General features: G+C 41.6%; 1 protein-coding gene across 2 annotated transcripts; it reads right to left on the bottom strand.

Annotated features, from left to right (window-relative positions):
* Nucleotides 1-27,877, bottom strand: FAM20B (FAM20B glycosaminoglycan xylosylkinase). Of its 2 annotated transcripts, none has more exons than XM_064515626.1 (8): nt 27,748-27,877; nt 19,077-19,607; nt 16,212-16,298; nt 13,614-13,723; nt 11,229-11,400; nt 8,113-8,304; nt 5,674-5,733; nt 1-3,863 (listed from the first exon to the last, which is right to left on the bottom strand). In XM_064515626.1, the coding sequence occupies exons 2-8, from the start codon at nt 19,451-19,453 to the stop codon at nt 3,632-3,634; spliced, it is 1,230 nt and encodes a 409-aa protein (XP_064371696.1). In that variant the 5' UTR covers nt 19,454-19,607; nt 27,748-27,877; the 3' UTR covers nt 1-3,631. The 2 variants fall into 2 exon arrangements, with proteins under 2 accessions (XP_064371696.1, XP_064371697.1); XM_064515627.1 differs by lacking the exon at nt 27,748-27,877 and adding an exon at nt 27,368-27,600.

The following is a 27,877-nucleotide window of genomic DNA, read 5'->3' as shown; positions in this document are numbered from 1 at the left end:
TTTAACAATCCATCAACGCTGCTTTATTAAAATCTTTATTCACACAATGTTGCTTTATGCAGAATCTGACCCGGGGGAATACAAGTAGAAAGTCATGATTGCATTCTGTTTTCTTATTAGTAACCTCCATTTGTGCAGCTGCTCCCAGAGGCAATCCTCTGACAGCTCCAAGAGGGGTGTCTGTTTCAAGCATTTTGCTCCAGCTGACACAGCAAATAAGTTACCTTCTTAATAAATTATTATTTTTCAATTGAAGTTTGTTTGGCAAGAGACGCTCCAGTTCATTAGTTGCTGGAAGAGAAGCAGATTTCAGTGTTTCCTCCAGCCCGACTGCTGATTTAGGAAGGAGGAGATAAATAGCAGACAGCTGATGGTGTTCTTTTTTTAATTAGTTCTTGATTTCTGTGCTTCGAGCACTCCAATATTACTAATACCCACGACACAACCATTTTCCAACATCTGAAGCCAGCCAATCACAGTGTACACAGCTTCTAGAACAAGAATTAGAAGGTGTCACGAAGACCTCACTGACAGAGCATAGCACCTGCCTCGCAAATAAACAATGCTATTCTGTTAGAGATTCGAACAGACCCTGTTCGCATGTGGATGCTGCTTTGTATTTCCTTTGCAATAGTTATAGCTGAGTTTAAAATTTCTCAGGGTTCTGTATACGAGCAAAAGAATGATCACTGCCAAAATGCCAGAGATGATCACAAGGCCAAAATCTGATCTTCCTGATCTTGGATAAGAGAAGAACTGATTCTTTCCTGCTGCAGAACACCAAGCTCCGGTGCGTGTACACTAGAGTCACGAGGTCAAAAAAAAGGAGGAAAAAAAAGCAACCTTTTCCATTTCCTCCTCCTGAAGCTGCCTGTCCTTCACACTCTTTGTTTGCAACTAAACCAATGCAGTGCTTTAACTCTTTGACACTCGTCCTGCTGGAAAACTTACCCCAAATCCCAGCCGACTCCAAGAGCTGCAGCTTAAAGCCCAGTGGGCAAACAAAGCAGAGGGTCTGAACACTAACTTCATTGCATAAAAAGGGCAAAAGTTTTTTTGGAACCCATCATCAAATCAAGTGTAAAAGATCAGCGAGTGATCAAATAGAAATCAAAACTTAAAATTCTAGTGGATCCTTCCCAAAATATTACGTGTTAATAATTATGCTCAAAAAGAAGAACATGCTTTTAAAATGCTACAAATACTACCATGTGCTTCACACACTCCCCCTTCATGTAAACGATCTTCAGTTTCTTGGGAAACAATTTATGCCAAAATACCTTAGTATGAAACTATTTTGCGTTAAAATAAAATCATTCACTAAGCATCTGTTACCCACGTTACCTCTCAGCGATGTCTCACTTGACCACTGAAATCTGACTGCAAGCCAAATGACATCCTAGCTCAGCCAGCGAGGGACAAGGGTAACCCCTCAGTTGTTCTTGCCCACGCTCACAATTAGCTAAGTGCACTCAAAACAGTTCTGCTCTAAGGGAACCCACAAGGTACAACCACTATAGTAGGTTAAATTTGCCAAAGGATCATGGCTTCTAAAGTAGGCATTATATTATCAGGTATGGCAATAAACTGGCACTAGTTAACACCAGTGTCTGAACAGCTGACTGCACATTTGTGACTAGTAACACCTATAAATACTCCAGGCCCAATCCTGACTGTGTGGCACGTCTGTGATGTGGCCATGTCCAGAAGAGATCTAGAAGATGAAATTATTTTCAGGTAAACAGTTGCATTCTACTTTCAAGATACTCTGCTTAGACAATGACAAAAAAATGTAAACAAAACAAAACTGCATTTTTAAAATAATCTCTTTCACTAACACCTCTGATCACGTACAGCAGCAGGTGCATGCACTAGGAAACAGGGCTCCTTATTTTATCTGCCAGCCACACTGCAGCAGAGCTGGAATGATTTCGACAGACAAATCAAGGAAAAGCTTTTAAACAGACATTTTGCTGCTCTTGCTCTCAAGTCCAATGAATACATAAAGGAAGCTTCAGGAAGTGATCTCTTTCCTCACTCCCAAGGACCACACTGCCTGAACTGAAAAAATCAAAGCAAAGTGGTTAAATTTGGAAACATAACAACAAAGCTTCTTCCCTTCTGGAGATACAGACTTAAATCTATCACAAATGTGACAACTTTTATGGCCACAAGTTCATCTACAGTACAGACTGCAGCACTGCTGAGAGCTAATAGGACACGAAATGAGTTTGTAGCACAAGATGAGTGCTACAAGTCCACTCTGAAAAGCAAACCTGCACAGACCCTCCCCATCTTATGACAAAACCATCAGAGGTGAAGGCTCCAGCATGATTGCCCCAGTCAGAACATCACAGTGAAGGTTACAGGAAGCAGCTGAAGGAGGAAGAAAACCTACGGGAAGTGCTCACAGTTTCAGAGCTCAGCCACAAGCCACGTCAGGTAGAAGATGGGACTGAAAAACTGCTGGCATTCCATGAAACAGCAGCACTGAGCTGCGATAATGACGACGGGTGGCAAGAAGCTCCCTCCAAACAAGATGAGGAGGAAAGAGCACAGCTCAGGGTTCTCTCTACACTTCAGGGCCCTGCGCACAGCTGTTGACTACTGCAGATCAGCATTACAACTCTTTTGCCAGCGCTGTGAATTCAAATCCTTCCCCACCCTCCCCAGTTAAACAGGGCCTACAGTAAGCAGCATAACCTGACTAAATGGAACTTGCTTCCAAGGACAGATTCTGTCCTGCTTCTCAGCTACAATATAAGAAAAATTTGGTTAATATGGACACAGGACTGCAAAGAGGGGATTTCCTCTAGTCAGGCCTTGCTAGATTCCTTATCAATGGAAAACAGTGATAGGACACATGGAAATTTCTTCTGGAAACTTAGGTTAACCCCTTAATCATTAAGTGCTTTGTAACCACCCTGTCCTCCCCTCAATCTCCAACCCTGTGCATAAATCTTTGATAAGACTTCAGTGATAATACTGAAGCATTATCATGTACAAGGCAAACCTGTCCCACACTTTTACGGAGAGGACAACCGAGTTACAGAGGTCCCCTCTCCCACACCTAATGGCATTCACAAGAACATCCCACCCCTGGAGGGGGTGCAATTGTTCAGTCTAATAATTATTTTATTCACCACTTCCTCTTTCTTTAGAGAAGCAGTAAAATGCCTAACCAGCTCAAAGCTGATTATATACAACCCTGAATCAGACGAAAACTCCTAAGAGTGTACGTGGGGAAGAGAAGGGGAAAGGACTGTATTGTTCATCTCCATTTATCCCCTCTAGAACCAGTCCACAAATTAGTGTCTGTATTCCACACACTTCCACCAACACCAAGAGCCATTTTTATCCAGTGCAATGTCCACTGCCGGCAATGGACACACCACAATGGCCACAATGCCATTATGGGTACTGAGCCGTCCAAGGCTCAGACTTCCCACCTCCTCTCACGACTGTCAGCCCAAGGTAAAAGCCAGTATCACCTCTGTTCCTCTGGCTTGGAAGCTTTCCTGTTCATTTCAGTCCATCTTGGCCACAGCCTTTCAGAACTGATTGTGCTGTTTTTCTATCATTTGTTTTTGTTTTTTTCCTAAAAAGGAGTTTCATCTGTGTTCCTCTACAATTACAAATGAGACAGTGTCATCCTGTCTTCCACCAGCACAACATCTGGCCCAAACTGGTCTGTGCACTGCTTCACTGTAGCTAGAATGCTGAGGAGCCGCTGATCCAGGGCATCCAGATGAGGGTCAGAAAGCACTGGTGAGATGGGGTCATGCGACATAGCATTTTTTAAGGCAGACTTTAGCACTCCGTTCTTCAGATAATTGAGCCTGTTCCAGGTAGAAACTCGGATGCTGCAAAAGAAACAAACACGCATCATCATACCACTGTCCATCTAAAGTCCCATAAGCAATACCAAAAGCCAGCCTCTTGAGGGAGCCTGTTACATCACGGTTGCATCTAAATAGAAAGTACTAAGTCTTACCACAACTGGTTTGGGGATGGAAAGGTCTAGTTATAACTGCCAGCATATGCAGTATCTAAATGAACCTTAACAACTGAAGGTGAAGAAGAAAGACTCTAACGTGTCGCAATTCTTATGAGAGTAGTTACATGGAAACACTTTAAACAAGCAAGGAAGTTCTTTGGTCCTGAGGCCCTCCCAGACGAAGTTTGAAAAGGGGAGAAAGTAAAACGGCCTGGCCATTAATTCAAAAGAAAACTCACGTTACTTCAGGAAGAGCATCACTGACCAAGAGTTAATCACAAAGGACAAAAAGTCTCATGACAGAACATCCACAGAAAGTGGTAACAGATGCATCAGTGATCTTTCTACTCCATTTGCCATTGCACCTTTCATGTTATCCCATATAAATTGTTTGGTCTGTGAAGTTTCTTGTGATTCTCCTCAAAATTTCTGTGTTTTAGCACCACCAGTTTAAACCCTGTTCTTGGCCTTTGATGGCATGTGCCATAACAAATCTATGGTTAAAACGATTATGATAGATTTTAGCATGTGACTTCTTTTATAACATTTGCCTGGTATTAGAAAAGAAAGATATCTGAAAAGCAGGGAACTGTAAAGTCTCTTACACTGATAAACTTCTCTTCTAGGACTGTGTTTAGGAGATTGTGAGAAAGGAGATAGACAGGCCAAAAGATCCTCAAAAAAAAAAAAAAGGTATTTAAAATTAATGTAGGAAAACTAAGGAATTTGAAAACCACTTAGTTAAACTGTTCTCCATATGCCTGCTGCAATTTCTCTGTGTGTTACACAAACGAAGAGAATCGCAGAAGAATGTAGGTCAGGCATACTGTAGGATGCAGAGAGCCTTGCTTAGAGCAAGCGGTGGGTGAGAGCTCAGGCCTTTTGCAGAGTTCCCAGGTTTTGCAAACCGTGAGCAATTCAGGGACAGAACCCCTCTAGAACAGGCTCAAGAAACTCCCAAGGAAATGCCTATTTTGGAAGGTTTGATGGAGTTAATATTATCTTGAAGTAACAGATGCAGGAAACTAGTATATCAGTATTCTTCCTAGTACTTGTATCTACTTGTTAATGAGAAGGAGCAATGGCCTGGTGAGAGAGGAGCCACAGAACCCAGAAACCAGCAGGTCACAGCCACTAAAAATAAAGGGAACAAGAATACAGCTCATAGGGCCAAAGTGAAAACAAAATCCTGCAAAGAACTACAAACTGCATTTTGAAAGCAGCCCCATAAGCAGTGCTGCAGTCTTGTTCAGAAAAAGCATCTGGAAATGAAGGTAGTTAAGTTGCCAGACACGCTGAGTCCTTAGCTTCTGTCAGAGAGAACTCAAACTATGATGTGAACTTTTATTCAGCAGGAGCTGCATAGAGACCACTGCAGATGGAAAATACCTGTCATACTAAGGGTAGATTTGAATCAGTGACCTAGAGGTGAGACTACTTCCTACAGTTCCTACAGTCTATTGTCTGATTTAGTACCGTAATAAAAATGTATTTCTCAGCTTCCTGAGCACTGACAATACATCAAGCAAGGACAGTATCTAAAAAAAAGCGCACTGTGTACCTGTGAACATTTTCAGGTTGCCAAAAGGCTTAACTGCTACAAATTTAATTATATTCCAGATCTAAGGACAGCAATTACACAAGTGAAGTGAAAAGCATCCCTGTACTCTACTTACATGCAGCACTGATAAAGAGGAGCTAGGATGCTTCTTTCATCCAGGGCAGGGTTTCCAAAGCTGAAAAGCAGAGTTAAAAACAAATGATCCATTTGAACACTTAATGTCTTTCACAACATCAACAGATTTGTAAAGAATTCAAAAATCAATACTAGGCAATTTCATGCTCCAACAGCTCAAATCATTTAAATTAAAATATAAATAGGCCATGACCAATTACAGATATAACTGTTAACAGCATCAGCTAACATACCAGGTAAACAGAAGCAACACCAGAGTACCTAGGTCTTTATCGGGCCAAGGCATCTAGAAACAAACTTCAGAGGAGTTTAGAAATTGAGCTCATCTTGCTAAGCGAGGGAAGGGAGTAATTTGCATTCTGGACATAAAGAGGGGGGGCATTGACTATTTGACACAGCTAGACAGGGAATGAATGAAATTGCTGTTTTAGATGGCCAAGCTTAGACCAACAGTTCAACATGCAGGTGATCACCTCTCGACATTACATTTCACGACAACACTTTCAAAGGGGCACCTTCCAACAGGATTTCATAGTAATTTTAAGCTTCACCTAAACAGATGCTGAAAAACTTTTCACTCTTTCCCCTCCCCCAAAACATTGTTTCCAACACAGAACTTTCTCCTCAATAAGGATAATTTATACTACAAGTCAGGCATTATTCTGCTCAAATAATTCTGTTGCTAGAAGCTTTAAATAGCTGCTCCCCCCAACACACAGCCCTTTCCTCAAAGAAGCTGGAAGAACTTTACTCAAGCTGTCAGGAAAACAATTTACTTCTGGGCCTGCAAAGCCCCAGAGGAAATGGTTTCATAATGTTATGAGCACGTACTGTAATGAAAGGTCTGACATGACCTTCAACTATCATATTTACTCCTAGTGACAGATACACTAACTTCCTCCTAGCCTACTGGCAGAGCATTAGAGAAAGACATTTTTTGCCAAATTCACCTACAGCAATCTGAAAGCAGCAATAATTAAGCACTCCCAAAGTGGAACACATCCTGTTGGCATAACTGAAGGAGCATTACTGAAAAGGCTGATGCATGAAGACAAAATACTCAACTCGGCCACTTCTACTTCAGCCAAATGAGAACAATAGATGGAAGAAAGATGGGGACAGAATCCACTACAGAAAAAGCAAAAGGGGAAATAAAGATCAGCGAGGAAAGAAGTGATAACTGTAAGAGGTCTCAACTGCAGTGTATACATCCTACAAGGAGAATGTAAAGCCACTGCAGAGCAGAGGCCGGCACAGGAACTGCTAGTGCTAACAACCCTAAGCTGGTCCATTCACAAAGGTGAAACTCGCTGCCACTGCAGATGGTGATACACAACAGAAAAAAGCTTGAGAGTCTCTGGACTAAGTCATGAGAAAGCAGGATGGGTTATTTTTGCTTTTAAGAAGAATTAAACGAGTTATGATTTAAACAAGGCTGTACATCCAGTAGGATTTTTAACTTCAGATATACCAGCCAATATGCTAGAAATATAGCAAAGACAGAGCAACTCACATTTTACACACACGCACACCCCCCGACTAGTAAAGACGAGCCTCAAGAAGGACTTCTCATGAGCTCCTCCCAGTTATAACATGCTTCATTTTTGGTCTGGAAATAGTTAGTATTTTATAACAACAATTAAACACACGTCCATAATAGGACTTACAAAGTCCCTTAAATATTTTTAAAGGTGTGGCACTACAGAAAATGGTACTTCTAATCATGTTATTGCACTTCTAAGTATGTTTTTTCCCTCATCAATCCCAGTTATTCCCAGAATTCATTGCCCAGTGGATCACAACACTAAGTACCTAATGCACTCTGGGCATCATCATATTTTGCCCTCATGTCAAAATGTGAAAAATGTCAAATCTCTCTCCATGTTAAGTTCTTAGACTTTTATCGCTGCAGTAGACAGACTCACAAGGCAGAGAACACCAGGTTATTCAGAGACACATTTTGAAAAGGATCTACTCCTACTATGGCTCTCACTAATACTTGCTAGTATGTAATAAATCCTAAATTTATAATCTTCCATCACTTGAAAACATACTAGGGAGGGATCTGGGGGGAGGGAGGGAAGAAAACGCAAACAAACATTTGAAAGTCTGTCTTGAAATTCAAGTTATATTGTGCTGATTTGGAAGTTTTTGTAGTTTGATTAAGACTTTGCCCAGTGCAGTCATAACTACGTATCTAGAGGACGGAGTAGGTGCCACAGTCTTTGAAAGCCCCCAATATTTGGCGAGTAATTTCTAATAAGACAAAAAGCTTTGGGTTTTCAGCACAGAAGATATTACTGAAAAGATTACTGAAAAACAAAACAAAACAAAAAACCCCCCAGAGAAATACATAACAGCTAAATGTGCGCCTTTGTGCTTGCCACTGTCTGGCCACCAGGATTCCCCTGATCCTCACCTCTTGGCATTATCTAGGAGGATGAGCATACTGGCTCCTTCATCATCCTGGAAGCTCTCATAGTGATGCCGGTCAGCATTCCCAATCAAATAATCAAAGATGGCAGTGTCAATGATATCAAGGAGACGAGGGCCGGAATCATAGGGTGAAGTCTTCTTCACAGCATCACAATAGCTTTCGTCATACTCCCACCTACGGGCCAACAAGAAAAACCAAATCAAGTCTTCAAGGAAAGCTCCATCATTTTACACCATTTGACCTGAGAGGTATTTACAGCTGCCCCTTCATTCATATCAGTGCTTAAAGAAAAGGCCAGCACAGCAGCCAAGTCTATTCAAAGAAGAAAGAGTTGGACAAATGTATCTTATTAACAGAGTAACTCTTGTATTAACATCCAAGTATATGAAGCAACCTATAGTTTTAGTACAAGGTTACGTATCATTCACCTACAGAAAACAAGGTCAGAGTTTGCTTCCTTACCGCTCACATTCAACAGTGGTTGGCATGCTTCACTGCAAGATTTTTGCTATGACTTGCCTCCCTTAATTTCCTATGGTCTTCAAGTACAGTGCCTATTTCTATTGCCTTGACCTGTTTCCATCAGTCTCTCTTTCCAGTGATCCTCTAGTCATTTTTCCTTCTAACGCAAATAACCTCATCATGGTTACTAGGGACCTCCACTGGCCTAAGAGGAAGGACCTCATGTGTGTTCATTCTCCTTTACTCACAGCTACTACTTTCCTCCCTATTTTTCTTTCAGAGTCTCTCACTTGCTTCTCTGCTGGCGAGATTTCAGGTTTCCCTTTTCTCTCCTATCCTTATACACATAACCTGGGCATGTACTTGCAGTCTTACAACACGGATGTCACGTCTCAATTCTCCACAGCTAGGATTTTAAGTTTCCTCATGTCCTTCTTTACAGTTTTCACAGCTGTTCACCACCACCACCAAAACAGCCACATCTCCTTTCCATATGTCATCCCAAATAACAACCATCATATCTTCCATGCAGGGACTGAAACAGTCCTTTGCAATGTAGCAGTTAAAAGCTGGAAATGCTTTAAACCATCTGTGAATCGGAAACAGAAATGGAGGAAACAAAAGCTCGACTCTTTGACATGTTCAAAATCACACAGTAAGTCACAAAAGAGGGGAGAAGATCAAATTTCACTATTACAGCTGTCACATGCCCCATCCTATCTTCTACAGATATAGATTCTGAGCTCCCAGTATCTTATTTTTCCTCCGGTTATCCAAAATACAGTGACCAAAAGCTTATCTTCTCAATGCTTTGGATGACGCACCACAAATGCTCCTCAGTCCTGACTAGTTCCCTCTTTCTTTTGCAAAGTCAAACTCGCATTCAGCTTTCAGCACAAACCCACAAGGCAAAGTCTCAGCATATACTCTTCCTTGTACTCTGTACATTTCCTTTACACTACATTTCTCTCTCCCTCAAGTGTTTCTCTTTCTCTCGTCTTCCTTTAGATCATTACTTAATCTCCTTGCTTTTCTCATATACTGTGTCCTCTCTTCTCTTCCTCTCATTTTTCATTCAGTCTTTCCAGAGAGACCTTTCCCCGACATTTACTTCGGATCATTTATATCATATTAGCGTAGGACTTCAAAGGTCAGGGATTTTATTTATTACGTGTCCATTAAGATTATGTATACTAATGGCACTATATGCATTATGTTCAAAAAGTCAACTCAGGGCAAAGCAGAAGCAGCTAAATGGAGAAGAAAATTCCTACAAAGTTATTTTTCCATAATTATCAGATGCAGAAAAAGGAGAGCATAACATATAGAATGTTTCACCTGATGCTCTCAAAGAGAGAAGCACAATATGATAAGATACATAACAAAAAACCAGAACCTTGCAATCCCATCTGAGCAAGACAAGAGGAAGTAAGTTGAAAATACAGCGAATATTAAATCAGCATAGGTATATTTATAGCTTGTTAAGATCATGTGCAGGTAGGCCCTCTATGATAAAAACAGTCTCTCAAAAAAGGAAACATCTCCAAGAAAAGCAATTGATCCATTACTGCAATTGAACATGTACTAAATACAGCTGATTTTGACCTTTTTAAAAGGAGGTTACTTCTGCTGCTCGGAAAGCCAACTGTACATTTAATATTCTAAAACACTTCAATGAAGCCACTGGACGAGATTCTTTCTGAGAACAATCACATCATTGGAAATCAATGGAAGTTTTAGTTCAAGGACTAAAAATCTCTTTCAAACCACTTGTCCTGGCCCAGGACCTGCAAAAATTTACAAAGTTCAATTATATCTGCTCTGGTCATAGCAAGAAGGTGTCCATCCCAAACACACTGATATACTATATCTTAGCACACACAACTGCTAGATCCTCTTCTTGTCCTTCTCTAAAAGCATTCTTTACATGCTGAGCACAGTCCCCGAATACTGGTGATATTTAAATCAATGAAGAACTTTTCAATTCTTACCCATTTGGGCTAGATACACTTTGCAGAAAATCTACATATAAAAAAGGTCATAAAGAAATAGATAGTTCTCTATTCCTTAACTGTACTAAATCTTGCTATGAAAACTTTTTACACAAGCGAAGAAGAAAACTTAAAAGCAAAAGGAAAAACAACCCTCCCAGCTCCCTCTACTGCCCCCCCAAATATCTCCCACAACTCTTGAAACAAATTTTAAAGACCATGAAATCAGGTCTGTCAGAAAATAGCACAGTGCCAAGGTACTTTATTGGGGCAAGAGAGGCACAGCATCAAAAAAAATAAATAAATAAAAATAAAAAAATAAAATTCAGTAGAACAAGAGAAGAACCTTGATTTGCCCAGGGCCAAGATGCTCAGAGCCTGGAGTGACTGTATGGTGGAGTTACATTCCAGGAAAAAAAGTAGAAAAAAGAACAGCACTCAGTACCCTGAGAAACCATAAAAATTTTCTTGCTCATTTCAATCTAAATCTCATCCTAAACATCTTGACTTCTAACAATATCAAGTTAGCCATTGGCAAAACTCTAGATTTTGAGAACACTTGCTCTGTAATTAGCCACCATATTGCAAGGGTACTTCTAGTCCAAATTATCATGTACAAGGATGAATCCTATCAGGTTCTCATACCTGGCAAGTTTCCCTTCACGGTAAGTCCTACCCCATGGGTGCCGATGCTTCTGGAGAGGCCAGACGTCTGGTAGCCACAGAGTCACTGACCCTTCCATGATATCCCCATCTGCGCAAGCTGGTTCTGTTTCCCGACAATAGTAGCACTTCCCATAGAAGCAAGTGCTATTACCTTAAAAACAAAACAAGACAAGACAAGACATCACAAGAGCAGAATTTAATTCAAGGGATGCCGACCGAAGTTCAGGAGCATGTTGTTGCAGCAAAGACACCCCTGCAGCAGGATTTCACTGCACTTGACTTCATGCTTCCTCCCCTCTAAGGGGAAGAGGCTCAAAAGAGATGAAACAGACATTTGTTCATTCAAAACATCATGGAAGATTAATTTTCAAAGGAGCTAGTAATTATATTGTCTAATGTTTTTAATCATACTGAAAGTTAAGGCAACACTGAGCTATCAACAAGTTTTTGTAATCCTTTTCGAATTCCTCAGGAGCTTGACTCTGCAACCTTAGCACTGCTTGTTCAACACACTCCATGTGACAGATTTCCTGATTTTTTCAAAAGGCAATTGAAAAAAGTCAAGCAAATAAAGACAAAGCACAACTCAAATGAAGTTGGAGCCCTTAGACCTGCCACACATCTCTGCTACTTGAGCTGACCCAGTTAGGGAAATACAAATGAGCTGTCATTCCTATGTGACCTAGGAACATGGATCTGTGAAAGTTCCATAGATGTCTTCTGACAGGAGAGGAATAATGAAACCCAGCAGTCTTCAGTCAATTAACGGTTACAGAAGAGGATGCTCTAGGTAGCCTAGATTAACTTATTTAGCTTAGCCTTTTCTGCTTCATCCTTCTAACCTGCCTTATTTTGTCCCTTGCCAAGTCAATCCCAGCTCCACATGCACGAATGTTCTTCCAAAGCATTCTTCAACTAAGTCTCACTTCCTTAGGCTTCCCCTTATTCTCTGTCCTTTCTTCTCCCCAACACAGGCCCAGCTCACTGGCAGATCTGTTTTTCACTCTCTAGCCTTATACCATGTGTGCAAATTCCACATCACAATTCTTTAGTCAGCCAACACTCCTTTGCAGTCCTCCATCCAGACCTGGCTCTGGCGCTCCTCGTGTATCTGAATCAGGTAACTTCAGGACATCAGATAGATGACCATTTACAACAGCGAGCTTGCAGTGGACCAGACCTCTATTTGCATGGAAAGCCCTGCAAATCTCTCTGCTCATAGACTGCAGCTATGTCCCTAGCAAGGGACACAATTTCCCAAGATTCAACTGTAGCACTAGCAAACCTCTACTGAATAGGTTTGAACTATCATTTCTTCAAAACTTCAGAAACTTGGTTAAATTTGGGTCAACAAGTGATCCATTTCTGACACAAATGTTTCCCCAATTGTCTCAAATTCTTTAGTTCATGCTCTGCAGAACAAGAGGTTCCAAGGAATCTAAGGAAAGGCAATGAAAATTTTTTTTGAGCGATACTTTTCAAGTCAGCATTTTTGCTAGAAAACTGCCTAGTTATTTTGGCTGAAATTAGAAAAAGTCAAGTCTGCCTGAGACAGACACCCAATCAGAATGCAAAAAGAGGCTGGCAAAGTAAAGCCACTCTCATCTGAAAGCTAAACCTTATAACTAAAAAAGCATTAAGCAAATTTAGTAGGTGAGACTACTAGCAGTGCTTATAATAGAAATACACACACACACAGGCTGTAATGAACAATTGTCTCTAGATTCTGCCGGCCCCCCCAAAAAAAGCAGTAACTTGATATTTTATGCAAAGCCCAAAGGCATTAAAGCAGCAGTATAAGTCACTTCTTGGTGCTTAATGACCACCCTGTAGAAGTTTACATTAATAACTCCCATTAAGTGCCCCTCACAGCATTATTTCTGTAAACAACATAGGAAAGTTCTGATGCATCTAGTTACTAATGCTCAGTAGACTGATGTGGCACAGACAACATCTAACACCAATTCATGCACCAGCCCTACAAATTACCCCAAGTAACCACTATGTTTGCATTAGAGTTGAACACAATTCCATTTTTTCTTTCAGATATAGTCAAAGACTTCAAAGACTTTCTAACCATTTCCAACATTAGAAAGAAAATACTCAGAAAAAAATCTTCAACAACAGCATGAGGGAAGAGAAAGAAGTTACGGACAGAATAAACTACTTTTTGGAAAAAAATGAGTCCTCTTCCCCCACCAAATGGGGTTATACAAGCGTTAAAATTTCTCTTGGGACTGGAAGAGGCTTATCGCCCTTCAGTATCATAGTTAACTGTTCCAGACCCGCATCAGATTCCCATGTTTTTTTCCCATTCAACATGATTTTCTCTACCAGGCTGCACAATGCATAGAATCCACTTACCCACGGTCATGAAGGTACCCAGAAGCTGCTCTGTGGCAACTGGTTTGATCTCTGTACGTAGATTCACAAACCTGCCAACTACCAATGGAGCTCGTCGGAAACCCAGGATTCTGATTTTGGGTGAAAGAACATGATGAGGGATGAGAATTTTTGATATAGGCAGCAGTTCTAAATTTTAAAAAACAATACAAGGTCTCTATGCCATTGCGTGAAATCATGATTTGAGACCAGAGAATAAAGTTGGAACCCCATGGCAACCTCCTCTCTTCTCCAAGGCAGAGTAAGGATCCTCCTTTTTCCTAAGTGCCAAAGCATAAAACTTGCTCTAAAGCCTGTCAATGACACTCCTTTATTAGAGCATTTGCAGAAGAGCAACACAGGATGCATCATGCTCCAACTCTCAGAAATCAGATCTCCTACCAGAAAAAAATTCATCGTCTCTCTTGTGTACAGGCTCAAGCACTAACCATATGGCCTTTGGGCTGTTCACGTGGAAAGATCATTTATAATTTGTAGGAACTAGTATCTAGTAGAATCGTACATTTAAGCTCCAATTCAATTACACTTGAAAGTAAGCAATCTAGGAGTTATTTTGTTTGGCTTGAGGGGGAGGAGGGAAGGGAGAGCGGTAGAACAAACCTGAATGCCTGAGACGCATCTGGAAAAAAGAGGTGGAAAGGCTAATCAAAAAACTGGCAGTAAGAAGATCCAGGTTCAACTCTCATGTCTGCCACAGCAAAGGATATTTGTAATGGGATTTTAAGAGTGCTTAAAAGAGGACTACAAACATAAGTGCAATGTCAGATCTAACTCTCTTAATGTACTTTAGGTAGTCTTCACATCTCAGACTCCTTCCTTCCCATTTTCTAAAAAAGGGACAATCGCCATTCCACAGAGATACACAGAAAGTTGCTCTTTAACAGCTGCAAACTATTTTTTAAATATTCAAGCAATAAGTCCCTTTCTGCCCCTAAAGTACAAAACAGCTCTAAAAAAGGGCAACATAAAATGTCTGCCTGAACAAATCATGTAAGCATAAAGACAAAAATCATAGCCAATAAGACAGTTATGCACAGTTTGAGAAAAGGCAGAAGCTATAGGTAAATAAGCACAGAACCTAGATCTGGAAAACCTGTCCCTGTAAGTTCAAACTCACAGGTGAAAGTCCAGTATCCTGGATAATACAACCTCCCCATTAGTGGTAAGCATACATCATCACTCAGGTTCATGGTGGAAAAAAAATAGCACCTGGGACCAAAATATATAACTGTCACCATTCAAAACAACAGTGCATGCAAAAGTTACGTGGGCAGGTAGTTTCTGCTAGGTATGCTTGAAGGAGATCGAGGTGCATGACCGAAGTAGAGGAGAAAGGTCAAAGAAACCAAGCACCAAAACACAGTCAAAGAGAGAGTAAGAAAGAGGTAGGACAAGAGGAGTTTGGACACTGGTCTAGCCAGAAAGGGGCTTTCAATTGTTCCTTTACGTTGTTTGATCTCTGTATTTTCAGGGAAACTGAACATTGTATTTTTCTTAAAAATGCAAATGAGTAACAGACATCTGGCTCCAGGATCAACTTTTTGTCTTAAAATAATTCAAAGATCCCACTTTGGTTCACCACCTGAAGACTCCAATGACAGCGCTGGATATTATACAACCAGTTATCACAAAACCTTCCTAGAATAGTAATTTCCATTGCCTGTGCAATGAGTTCCAAAGATGAATCAGGACTAATAAATATCTCTCTTACCACCTATGAATTCAGCCATAGAAAGAAGCTTCTTATTTATGTACTGAGAAAGGAAGAATAACATCTCAGTTTAAGTTGGACCATTCTGGTTTTTTGTTTTATTAGTCCCTCATTATTCCTATTCCCAAGATTTTAAGTCTCTTCATATGAGAATTTTTCACATCTTTAATTAGCTTCATAAACCTTCTCTGAAGCAGAAAAGCAGTCCCTTTAAAAAGGGGAGACCAAGACTGCAATCATTTGTTCTAGATGAAACTGCGCCACTAACTTATATTTTGTAACTATCAATATTCAGCATTTAGTATTTTCCATACCATTCCTTATGTTTTCTGTAACTGTTTTTCTTACAGTAGCTGCATCTCCAGCTCAGGTCCGCAATAACACCTGGAAATCCCTGAACACAACCAGGATGTGAACAACTGTTTTTTTCTGCAGGATGCACTGATTCATATTTAGAATTATTAGCCTAGACATCAGACTTAATTTTTTTTTTTTTTTATCATACTGGACATTAACCTACCATACTTCTGGTGTTTCAGACTTTTCCACAGGACTTGGCTAAGCTATTTTTTTTCATATTACATGAAACATCAGTGGTTTCAGTACCTCATCCGCCATTCCAAATTTTTCACAAAAATCTTAAATGTTAGACTCTTGCACAGATCTTTGAAATGAAGCTTCACAAAATAACTATGCATTCTTATTCTTGGCTTCAATTTGTTACAGGGACAGGTTAGAAACAGTTCACATCTGTGATGCATTCTTCAAGAGACATCTTCCCCCCAGCCCCCACTCTGAAAAAATATGTACCAGAGGCAATAAAACCAAATAATCCAACAGTTCCATACCTATCCAAGTGAAAGGCTGCTACTTCTGCATTGTGTCTGTCATACCCAGCGTATGGTTCTCCTTCAACAACATAGTCCCTGGCATATCTGTAATTGCAATAAGTCAGATAAAGTGATTCATGCAGGATTCCCATCAACTTTGCCGTTCAGAGTAACAAGTGCAAGAACAACACTAAGTTAAATGGACTCTGGGTCACTTTCAAAATGACTGCCTATGGGAGAGGGAAAAATCATTAATGAGATCAAACAGTGTACAGACTGGTGTAGTAGTAAATAAGGAGGAAAGGTCAGTAATTCACAGTGGTCTCAAGTGCTTGGGAAGCTGGGCCCATTCAAACTAATGAGTTTTAATTCAACTATATGCCAACTCACATCTAAGAACAAAGAATACAAACCCAACTACAGAACAGGAGACTATTTATACCAGAAAGCAGCAACTCTGCAAATGATTTGGGGTTAGAATGGATTGTAGATTAACAGGAAAATACAATCTGGTATCGTGGCAGAAGTGTCGAATGCAATCTTTGGTAGCTAGAAGATCAGCAAGCGTGAATCTGAGGAGAATACTGGATATAAAAGGCCCTTTACTTTGGTAGAGAAAAGACACAATGAACAGAAGAAATAGAAATTAGACACGCATAACAACAACAATGGTATATTTTGGCAGAGTGGTGATTTGTGTTGGGGCTTTTTATTTTTTTTTTTTAAATAATGATATTACCAAACTAGTCAAGGCAAGTGACAATTTCAGAGATTCGTGACATCTGAATCAGGTCTAGGTACTCCTTAAGAGGTATGCTTCAGATATGCATAAAATACCACAATTAATACTGAGGAGCTGAGGAGCAAATGGGTGAAATGAAATATATTTTCACATAAAGTAAAACCAAATTAGACTACCTATTTTCTCATTTCCACCTGTGAATCTGAATTGTATAAACTGGATTATTTCCAACAGACTCAGGGTTCAAGCAACAGTGTAAACTAAGCCACAACGCTCTACTTGGATGTTTTAACCCTGTCCAGAGAAGATCTCTAGGGCAAGACCATAGCCCATTTCATCAGACTGAGTAAATGCCTTAGCTTCACTGCTAGGAGCTTAGAGGAGAATTAACTAGTGCTAGATGATGTACAGTTTTGGGGAGGCAGATTCTTGTCAAATTTGGAACTTGCTCCAGACAAGCATCTTATTTCACATAAACTACCGGCATGTGATGGCAGCAACTTTTAATCATTACAAACTTAGAGATGGACTTCAAGTAATTTTGAGATGAGATGGCTATCCTCAAAACAGGTCCTCAAAATCAGGTCTTTTCTACGTATTTACAGCAGGCTCTTGAAAGTATGGCCACATTTTGAAAGCTGCAGAGCTAAAATTTATTGGTAAAATACAATCAACTTAGTGCTTCCCTGCATAGTAAATAAAGTCTTTCTAAAGCAAAGGTGGCAAATCAAGAGAATTCATTCTTCCCCAACCCGTAAGCTTTCTCAAAAAGATTGTTTAAACATACTGTCTCGCAGCAGCAAAACAAGACTCTATCTAGATGTCAAGCCATTCAGTGGTCACCAACAGGACATGAGTCTACCAGTATGGCCAAGGCCATACTGTCTAGCACTCCTATAAACATTCCCAGTTGCACATGTCCTTGATGGAACATACCCACTTTGCCTACACAGACGTTCCCTTATTGGAATGTAATTTAATGCTTCATGAAACACTTTATAGCATTCACTTGCATAGAAAGCACTACAGCAACGCCATGTCTTGTTCCTGTATTTATTGGAAAAGCTGCCTGTGGTGCCACCAACACTTCTGTGCAGAAGGCTCATGCTGTTTAAACACAGCCCAGCCCCTCGATGCAGCTCCAGACAGACCAGTAAGTGACCATACAGGAACAGTACTGTGAATTCAAGTAGTTGAGGGCAGATTTTTTTCCTCATTCTCTAATCAGTAATTAGCATGACAGGAAAACTTCATATCTCCTCCAACCAACATCCTTTAAGGAGAGATGTACTCATGCTGTGATGACAACATTTTATATTTGCAGTGCGCTCCCATAAAACACTTGCCTTTACCCCCTTTCCTCTTCATTTCTCTCAAAGGCAATCAATCCAAAAAGCTTTACAGGCCTGCCCAAGACTCTTCATAAATGTTCAGTCCTGTCAAATTTCCCTACTGACAACTATTAGAATAAACGCAAAATAACTACATCCAATTGCCTCTGGTTTTGTAAGTCCCTGAGCTGCTGCTCACTGTAAACACAGGGCATATCAAGGAAGTATCACTACCTGCACATCCCATTCTTACTTTGCCCCTCTGGCACTTGCTATCAGCCACTGGCAGAGATGGGATACTGCTGGTCTTTCAGTCTGACCTAGTGAGCCATTCTTACATTAGTCACACAGAAACACCGGACACGTATGTCTACTTTTAAGACCACTGTCAGCTCTCACTCCTTCCCTATTCTTGCACTGCATTCTCACATGGAGGCTTGTCATGACTCTTCTCCAGGAATATTAAGCAAGACTTGTCTCCATGCTGCCAGAATCAGCAATTCCAGGATCAGGAAGACACTGCTCAAAAACATCAGGCTTAACTAACATTCCCTCAGGGCTGAGCATAAGGTTATTCTTTTAACCTAAAGAAAGGCTGTTTTGGGCATGAAAGCTATACAGCTTGGGAGTCAGCTGGAAGAGCCACTGAATGTTACTAGAAGAGGAGCATGACACCATGCTGTCCGTCTCCCAAATAGCAGAATAGATTCTGTTTATATGTAAATTTGTAACTTAAAAGACTAATGAAATAACATGGAGATAAAAATACATAAATTAGTAATTCATTCAATCATTGAAAGGAATATTTACCTCTTAGGTTTGAAGACGACCTTCTGTCCCCCTTCAAGTATTAGCAAAGCTTTCAGCTGGGTCCCTTTGTATCCCACATCAGCTTTTATTATTTTCTTTGTCGACATGGCATGCATAACAGCCCCGAGCTCAGGTGTCTCCTCGGGATACACCTCCCGGGGCACCACCCATTGGGCTGCAATCTCCCAAGGGGACTGCAACGTATGGTCGAGTCGGGGGTCCAGTTCAACACGGAGGCTTGCCATCATACGGTGAAAGGCGCGCTGGTCTTCACGGTTGGCAGCTGAGGTGTCCAAGTTGTCAATGAGGAAAACTTTTGTGAAAATGAAGATGACAAGGAGGATGGCCAACAGCACAACTCGCTGCTTTAGCTTCATGGTGATGTTCAACCCTTCTCCCCTGACTCTTTCTTCCAAGCGTTACAGGAAGTCTACTGGAGATCAGGGTGAGGAGGGAGATGTTAGTGAATGAATTTCATTCATAACTTGCACTGTGAAAGAGGTATTGCCACTGATGCATCTTCTGGTACCCCTAGAAAGCAACAAAACACAATTAAATTTACAGAAATGCCCTCCTTTAGATCCCAACAAATTCAAAATCTAGTCCAATTCTGGTGCATAAGTCTAGATTATGTACACTTGTATCCTAAACCCCCAGCATTTCTGTTAAAACATAAGGGGTTTGCTGTCTCCCTGTAGCTTTTAAGTGATCTACACGAAAGGGGGAGTTGACAGGTACCCTCTTTACTCTACTGAAATCACAACAGCTTGTGTCACTAGCTGTGACTACACTGGGCAAAACATTTTCAGAGAATTATACTTCAAGTTGATGGCTCCAATTTCACAAAACACCTGTTTGCGAACACAACTGTTATCAAGAGAACCTGTGACCTCTGATTTCTTAAAGATTTGTCCCTCAAGAGAGAGCTCCCATATAGATTTCTGACATCTAACAACAGTTGTGCAGCTACACAGCCTAGTTTCCTAAAGATGTAATGTGTAAGAACAGAAAAGACTTAAATTGCCTGTTGCCTCTCATCTGCAGTTACTCTAGTTAACCTATCTTTTCCTCATTCTCAAAAAGAATTTGAGGACATCCTCATTTCCTTGCACCTAACTATGTATCTTCTGCAGTCCATTGTAAAACCAACAGCCACAAAAATATACAAAATATCCATAATCTCAACACCAAATTAACACAAAAAAACCCAAAACACGAATACTGCCTCTTCTCAGAAACCTCGCCCACGTATAGTTAAAGCCACACTGCATTTCTATATTTATAGTGTGCTGCAAGACATGCCTCATTTCTCAACAAGCCTTTGCCAGTCAAGTTTTAGCATATAAGGGCCATATAATACACAGTTAATCAACTGTATTTTAATTACAAAGAGAGAAATTATCTTCATATTATTAGTGGAATGTAGTTGAAAACCAAATAGAAACCGATATTTAGTCACATCTCTGAGGAACACTCCGAGTCAGAGATTTCTTTTTGCACAAACTATGTTAATCATGGAAACCACAAATGGCACCCTGAGCTGTGGTAGGACTAATACAGAAAAGCTGTCTCGTGCGATTTAAAAATAAATGTATAAACTAGTTATTATTAATCATGTCACTGGAAAAACAAGCTGCACAGGCTAAGTTAATTTACCAGCAGCAACCAAGGGATGAGAAGACTACGGCTTGCTGGCCAAACACAGATCACAACCATCTTTGGTGTCTGTGTGCACATCATGCCCTGCTTGCAAAGGCCACAAGGAGGTTCAATGGTTCTGAGGGATCTAAGCATCTCTTGTGAGGTACATCTGTATTGGAGTTAAGGCTGCGGCAAACAGCAGATGACAGTAAGGTGCATGCTTGGACGCTGAGCAAGTCATCACTGCAGAGGCAGGTCTGGCACGGTATGAGAATACTAGTATAAAACTACATGCAAGCCCTAGGGTGTGATGCTGCTGTACCTTCAGTAAATTTACATTAGGTCTGCAGCAGACCCACCCTTGCCCTGCCAGCCACGTTGCACTCCCACCTTCCCATGTGTCAGTGCTAGGATTCATACAACCAGCCTGCGAGCCAGTTCGATGACCCATTAACCGAGCTGCTGATCCAACCAAACATTAACTGCTTTCTTTGGTTTGTGCGGACAGGCCAGTTTTATGCCAACACACGGCTTATCATCTGACTACAAGCAACCCAATACTGGTGCAAGAGAGAGAAGGGAGGTTGGCACAGCAGCTCTGATAATGAGGTGACAGAGCAACTGTACAAAGTCAACCTACGTACAAAACTGCACTTTAAGTTACTCAAGTCAGCACTGTCACCTAAAGAACGGTCCTGTCCCCCACATACTTCCCACCTTCACAAAATAAACTCCATGAAAGACCTGATCAGTGTTAAAGTTTGAACATTTCTAATTACTTATTTTTAGCTTTAGCTCTCCTTCTCCAAATCTGGTTTCCAATATGATTGCACAGGCATTTGAGGAAGGCACACCATGAGGTCAAGAACAAGTGCTTCTTCTCGCAGTAGTGCTTGTAGGCAGTTTAGCTGGTAGTGCTTCTCACAGTTTAGCACATAGGCAAAACTACAGCTTAAGCTAGTGAAACAAGGGACAAGCAGCTGAACTATTTGGAAACAGTTACAAAAAGCCCACCTTCAGGGACAAGGAAATTCTGTAACAAACTCCGAAATCTTCACGTTTTCAAAGTGACTTTCAGAACAGCTACCAAGCTGAACACCACTCGAACTTACCAGCAACGCCCTCTGAAGATATACAAGAATGGCTTTTAGCCCAGTTTACCATTTAATTTTTTTTTTTTGCTGCCATTGTCCTGCTTTGCGTGACAGCTCAGTGCAGTTCGGCTCTTCCCAGGTAACACATTTTGCCTTTTAAATACTCCAGATAAAACCTGTCTGCAGAAGCAGGTAAGAAAGTGAAAGAAAAGGGTAGAGCGTAGGGTAAAAGGCGGCCACCAAATATCAGGGATGCTTCGAACTAGCACTATGGTCCCCCGTTAGCTGTGTAATATTGACTTGAATCTGCTGACAGTGAGCACTTGTACTAATAGCAAAACACAACAAGCCAGACGTTTATATGGAAATTAAAACAAATTTTTGTTCATCTGGGTTCTGTTTAGGCAGCATATGATTTCCCCAAACAACATGACAACCTGCATGCTGCGCACAGCAAACATGAGGATAAGCACAGACAAGGAAGACGGACCTGACCAGAATTCTTACAAAGACAGTCAGTCTCTCAGAGAGACAGCTCTAAATAACAAATGTTACTTTTAAACCTGAAAAAACAAAGTAGATCAGGCTAGAACTCTCTCAGATCATTATTTCATTTCTTTAAAACGAGTAATTCTAAACTGTTTTGAACTTCACTGTTACCAAGATCTACTTTAGTTCACTGCTTAAACTGCAAGAACTTACACAGAAGAACACTGTTTATTTCAGAACCATGACTCTTTGTTATGACACTTCCTATTATCAGATATGTATATTTTTAAAAAGCCTCTCACCCCAGTGCTGGTCAAGTAAAGTGTTTCATACCTTTGGACCTCAAGCTAGGCGCTCATGTTCCTGGGATGATTTTCAACAATGCTGAGTTTCTCGAGAGGTGGGTGGGTGGCTTTTTGTTTTTTGGGTTTTTTTTTTTTTTTTTTTTTTTTTGGCACAACATAACTAGAATCACTACTTAAATCACAGATCATTTACTTAGCTTATCCTTTGTGACAGCTTTGAAACTCATTTTGGCTGAAAATCTCCAACTACATAAACAGAATTTAGCAAAAAATTAAATATTTGATACAAGACATTTTAGTAATTCCCTTAACTGAATAACAAATCGTCACCAAACATTTTTCCTCAAGTTATGCAATTACTCCTAACATCCCTACTAAACTTACTGTAATTTTGCTCTCTGCAGCTTTAAGCAGGTCTGCTCCGAGTCAGTCTGAGACTGATCCGACTTCTTCCTGACAGCTGCTGAAATGAGTCATCAGCAGCTTTCCTCCAACAAACAACAAAACACCCCTGAGGTTGCTATGCAATCGATTTCAGAGTAGCTGCAGAGCCTGCACATTATGCTTTAGGTGCCAACATTATGTTTGCTGTTGTACAAGGCAAGCCAAAAAAATAAATAAAAATCAAACCTTTCATGAAGAATTTTATCACAGAGAGCAAGAACTTAAGCTTTATTGTTTTAAATTAAAGTTGGTAAGAGTGACAGTGCTATAATATCATACGAAAATATTTACAGAGTTTTGGAAGAAATTAATTTGAAGATGAGGACAAGCCTCTGTCATGATGAATTGGAAAGAGGATTATGAAAACCCAGGAAGCGTGAAGCTGACCCTGGAATGAGGACAGATATGGAAAGGGGAGCTACAGAAACAAATGAAAAAGAAAAAAAAAGAAACACAAAGCCGAACGCAGAACTCCATGGAACAGAGGGCAAAACATCTAGGAGACAAAAGTAAACCCAGGGGTAATCTTGGAAGGAGACACAAAAAGAAAATAGTTCTAGAAAAACCGATGGGAATAGAGTATAAGGGGACGACCTTCCAACTTGCCAAAAAAGAGGCAAAGGGCTCTCCTTTGTGGATGAGTACTTCTACGTGAGTGCCATGGGAATATGAGATGTATAAAATGATACTAGATGCTCTTTAAACCAAAAGGCACTGGAGGAGGAGAAGCCAAACAGTTTCCAGTAGTCAAACAAATATTAAGCCTCCAACCTGAGCTGACATGACAGCGAGAGACCAACCCCTACGTGTACAGTCCCAGAACACACACTCCTGCTGCCGGGTAGCAGCCACCGATCTCTTGCCAAGGTCAGGTAATTCTAAGTTTTTGTTTTCGTTTTTTTTTTTTGGCTAAGCTTTTAGCATCATATTCAGCTATCGTTATTGAACAGAAGACTTAATCCAAAGAGTTTTATTGCTCCATTACCCAGATTCCACTTACATGTCACTGGACTATAGAAAAACCCAACTCCCTCTATACCATTTTACCATATCCCTGATCTACTAGAAAAAAAAGAAATAGAAATAAACAACAATATCAGCTTTTTAACAGTGCGGTCAGCTGGCAGGTTTGAATCAAGGCTTCCTGTTTTTCACCATCTCTTCAGGATATTTCCTGACTGGTTTTATTTCTAATTATAGCCATATCTGTATTCTCAGCAAGCAACAATTCTTCCAAGTCAATACCTAAATAATAGCATCTGCTATAGTCATTATACACACAAACACCTACACGCCCACTGGCATTAAATACCAACATCATACTACTTCGTTCCCAGTTCAACAAGCAGCATGAAACTTGCCTGCTACAAACAGCAGCAAAATCATACCTCCTGTAAGCAGCCTACAAAGCGCGCAAAGCATATCTCAGAAAATAATTTTCATTAGAGATGCAAGACCAATGCTATGTCACATATCATAATCTTATTTTTATATCATAAAGCTAGAAAGCTACTATCTCAAAAAACTTCGATACATCATACGAGGATTTTATTACGCCACAAATGAAAGAAAAGGTCTGACAGCAGGCAAATGTTTGGTCTGTCAGCACCAGGACACAGAACATCATAGTTCAGGTAGATGACTATCTGGAATAAATATGGGCAAGTAGGCTCTAATTCCTGTTTAAATGGTTTTTTTTTTCCTCTTCTTAAACACACTGTGCTTCTTGTGATCTCCTATGAAAAGGTCTTTAAAAGAAACAGTGTATACAGCGTAACATTTTCCTCTTCCTAAAATGTATTTCAGTCTCACCAGATCAATCTTTCTTCCTATCCTCCCCTCTCTGGCACATTCCTTGGTAGCTTACACTTTCTCTCTGCATAAATGTTGCTATTTTAGTTTTTCTAGCCAGGCTCCCACAGACCTTAGCTTAGATTTTTTCAGTCATTCTGGCACTTCCACTCACCGTATGCGGATCATTCTGAGTACCAGTTTAGTAATCTCGTGCATAAAGCTTCCTACATATTTCCTTATCTGCTATTTTGCCATTTCTTTTTCTGTTAAAACCCCTACTATCTATAGAAACGAACTTTCCTTTACACACCCGCAACTGCATTTCCAGATGAGAGCTAGAGCACAGATAAAATATGAAAGATCACAAACATTTACAGTGACAGGCACAGACAACATAGTGGTTAAAAAGTCAGTAACTGCTCTAGATCTTCTCAGCAATTTTGCTGAGAAACAAAATCATTTTGTCTATCTGTCCATCCACCTTGCCCCATACTTCCATGAGCATTACAAACAACAACAGCAAAGCTTGCCGGATAGAGGACAGAAAACTCAAGAAGTCAAGAACACCTATTACACATCCTCAGTGTTTACCAGCAGCTAGCTGCTCATATAGCAAACAGTAAGAACTGAATCAGCTGGCTGCACGCAGGAAGATGGGGCAGGTGGGCACACAGGAGGGAGCTGGGCGTACTGTTGGGGAAGGCAGGGTACACAAGGGACTGAGGGCTGTAGGAGACAGGCAGGAGGGTAGGTAGAAGGCAGGCAGGAATTACTACAGTAAGATGGGGCAAGCAAGTCCACAGGAAGCCTGACTTCATTAATCTTCTCCTAATAGAAAAACTTTCTTTTAAGCAGTTTCCTATGGAAACAAGGTTTATATAATTATACTTTCACCAGTAAACTTTTGGATCCATGGACTAATTTCAAATAAATGGCAGAACAGTAGATGTTTTAAAGATAAAGTTCATGTGTTGGTTGGAAATTGGCAGCTGGCTAGAGCTGAGGGAAACGCCGCGGTGTTAGCTCAACAGTTGTCTGTTCGCCTTGGCCATCTGGCTAACCAGTGTGTGCACAGCTGGTACATGGGAGGGAGCTGGAAGTACTGTACAAGGAAGAGAGAATCAAAGGTATCGTAAAGTGGAATCATAAGAGACATGGGCAAGAGCTAGGGTTACTAAAGTGGTGGGTGCTGAGATCCAGAACAGAAAACAACAAAAAAATCCGTTAGTTTTGCTACTCAGGTAACAACTCCTCCTCTCCCCAATCCAAGTTACTGAAGTTCCACCTGACTATTGCAGGCAGATGTTTAATTACAGCAGTAAAGAAAGCTGGAAATATTTTAGGGAGCCTTGTTCAGCTTTGAAGTCAAGCCAAGCTAGTGGGAAAATGCTGTAGTCTTCTTTTTCAACTTGACATTCTTATGCCTATTCAGTTCACGAGCACCAAAAATCCAGCTAAGGTGCAGCTACCCATCTAATTTTTAGCAACAATAAGCCTAAGTCTGCCATAAAATAGCACCAGTCAATTTTCATCACTCACAAGAGGGGAAGCAGCAAACACTGAACCACAAGATAGGAGATTTTGGTGTCAGAATTTAGGTGTCAACTTTGCTGATGTGCACGAGAACAAAAAACACCTCACCCGCCTGAGACTTCAGACTGCAAGTGGAAACAAATTTTGTTGCAACTAAGTAGGTCAGACTTAAGGACATGAGATGTACACAGTCACTTTCAAAGTAAAATCAAACTGGAGTATTAATGCTGTGTTCCACCAAAAGCATCAGGTGAGATTTGCTGATGTGGAATTCACATGACTAGAACCTACGTTTTACAGGTTCCTCTGTTCACTCAGACTCAAGAGCACCTAAGTGTTTTAGGACCAGTGCGTCAACTAGCATAAACCAGAACAGCTGCACTGCTCAAACAAGCATCTACCTAGTAAGGATCTATCCACCAAGAATGAGACAGACCTGCTTTAATAATCATTAAACCCCTTGCTTTGACAACCATAACCAGCATTTATGCTCAATAATACAAATCTTATTTTTCACAACTACACAATGGCATTAGCTGAGCTGCACGTTGTACTCTGCATGTTAGGAAGACAGCTATTCACAAGCGTGCTGCATTATTAAAAAAGACAGAAGACTTCACAGCTGTAGAGGGTTCTTCTCCCATCTGACAGCAATAATCCAGACAAGGAAGGAAATGCAAGACAGCAGATACACATTCACACGTGTTAGAGGACCGTCAGTGAAGTCCCTAACTGCCCACGGATGAAATCAAGCGGTATTTCTGGAGAGGAATCTTTCACACATGGCAATCGTAAGCATACTTTTAACGGAGCAAATGTGTTAAGACGCCACGCTTCCCATTTGTAGGCGGACCGGGCTGTACGGGCTCCAGCGTGCTACTCACGCAGACCACGGAGCCCCGCGGCAGCGCAGCGCACCCGTGCGCGCGTCCCGCCGGGCTCAGCTCAGCTGGGCAGCAGCCGCGCGCCGCAGGCCCGAGCCGCTGCGCACCTGCGCCGGGCTGGCGCGCGCCGCCGGCTAACGGCTCTAACGGCTCCTCCCTCGCGGCAGGACTCCTCAGCCGGCACGCACCTAACGCGGGGGCGGACGGCGGAGCCCCGGGGGCGACCCCGGCCCTCGGAGCCGCCGCCGCCGCCCGCGCCCCCGCCGGGAGCAGGCCTGGCCCCGCCGTCCCCGAGGCGGGCGGCAGGCTGTCCCCGCGGCGCCCCGGGCCGGGCGAGGCGGCAGGGGCGTGCCCGCCCCTCAGGTGCCGCCGCCCCGCCGAGCCACGCAGGCAGGCACCGGAGCGGCCCCTTCTCGCCCCCCGCCGCCGGAGCCAAGCGGAGCAGGCCCGCGCCGCCCCGGCCCCCCCGCCGCCGCGCCGCACTCACCCCACCCGGCACCCACGCTCCATGGCCCCGGCCGGCGCCGCCGCCGCCGCCTGCCCCCGCCAGCTCGCCAACATGGTGCCGCCCGGCGCCATGCCTCCGCCCCGCAGCCAATAGGCAGGCTCACCGCCCC

This window comes from Dromaius novaehollandiae, chromosome 8 (genome assembly GCF_036370855.1).
Source record: "Dromaius novaehollandiae isolate bDroNov1 chromosome 8, bDroNov1.hap1, whole genome shotgun sequence".
Lineage (NCBI taxonomy): Eukaryota > Metazoa > Chordata > Aves > Casuariiformes > Dromaiidae > Dromaius > Dromaius novaehollandiae.
Note: the sequence above shows the minus strand (reverse complement) of the source record. Positions and strands in the feature narration are given on the sequence as shown.

What these genes read in the sequence shown, in the direction of transcription:
- FAM20B (XM_064515626.1), bottom strand. Translation starts at nt 19,453, where the DNA reads ATGAAGCTAAAGCAGCGAGTTGTGCTGTTGGCCATCCTCCTTGTCATC. An exon ending in CTCCTAGATAATGCCAAGAG is followed by an intron (nt 5,734 to 8,112) that starts GTGAGGATCAGG and finishes TCTGCTTTTCAG; the next exon opens with CTTTGGAAACCCTGCCCTGG. An exon ending in CCTCTTTATCAGTGCTGCAT is followed by an intron (nt 3,864 to 5,673) that starts GTAAGTAGAGTA and finishes TTTCTTTTGCAG; the next exon opens with CATCCGAGTTTCTACCTGGA.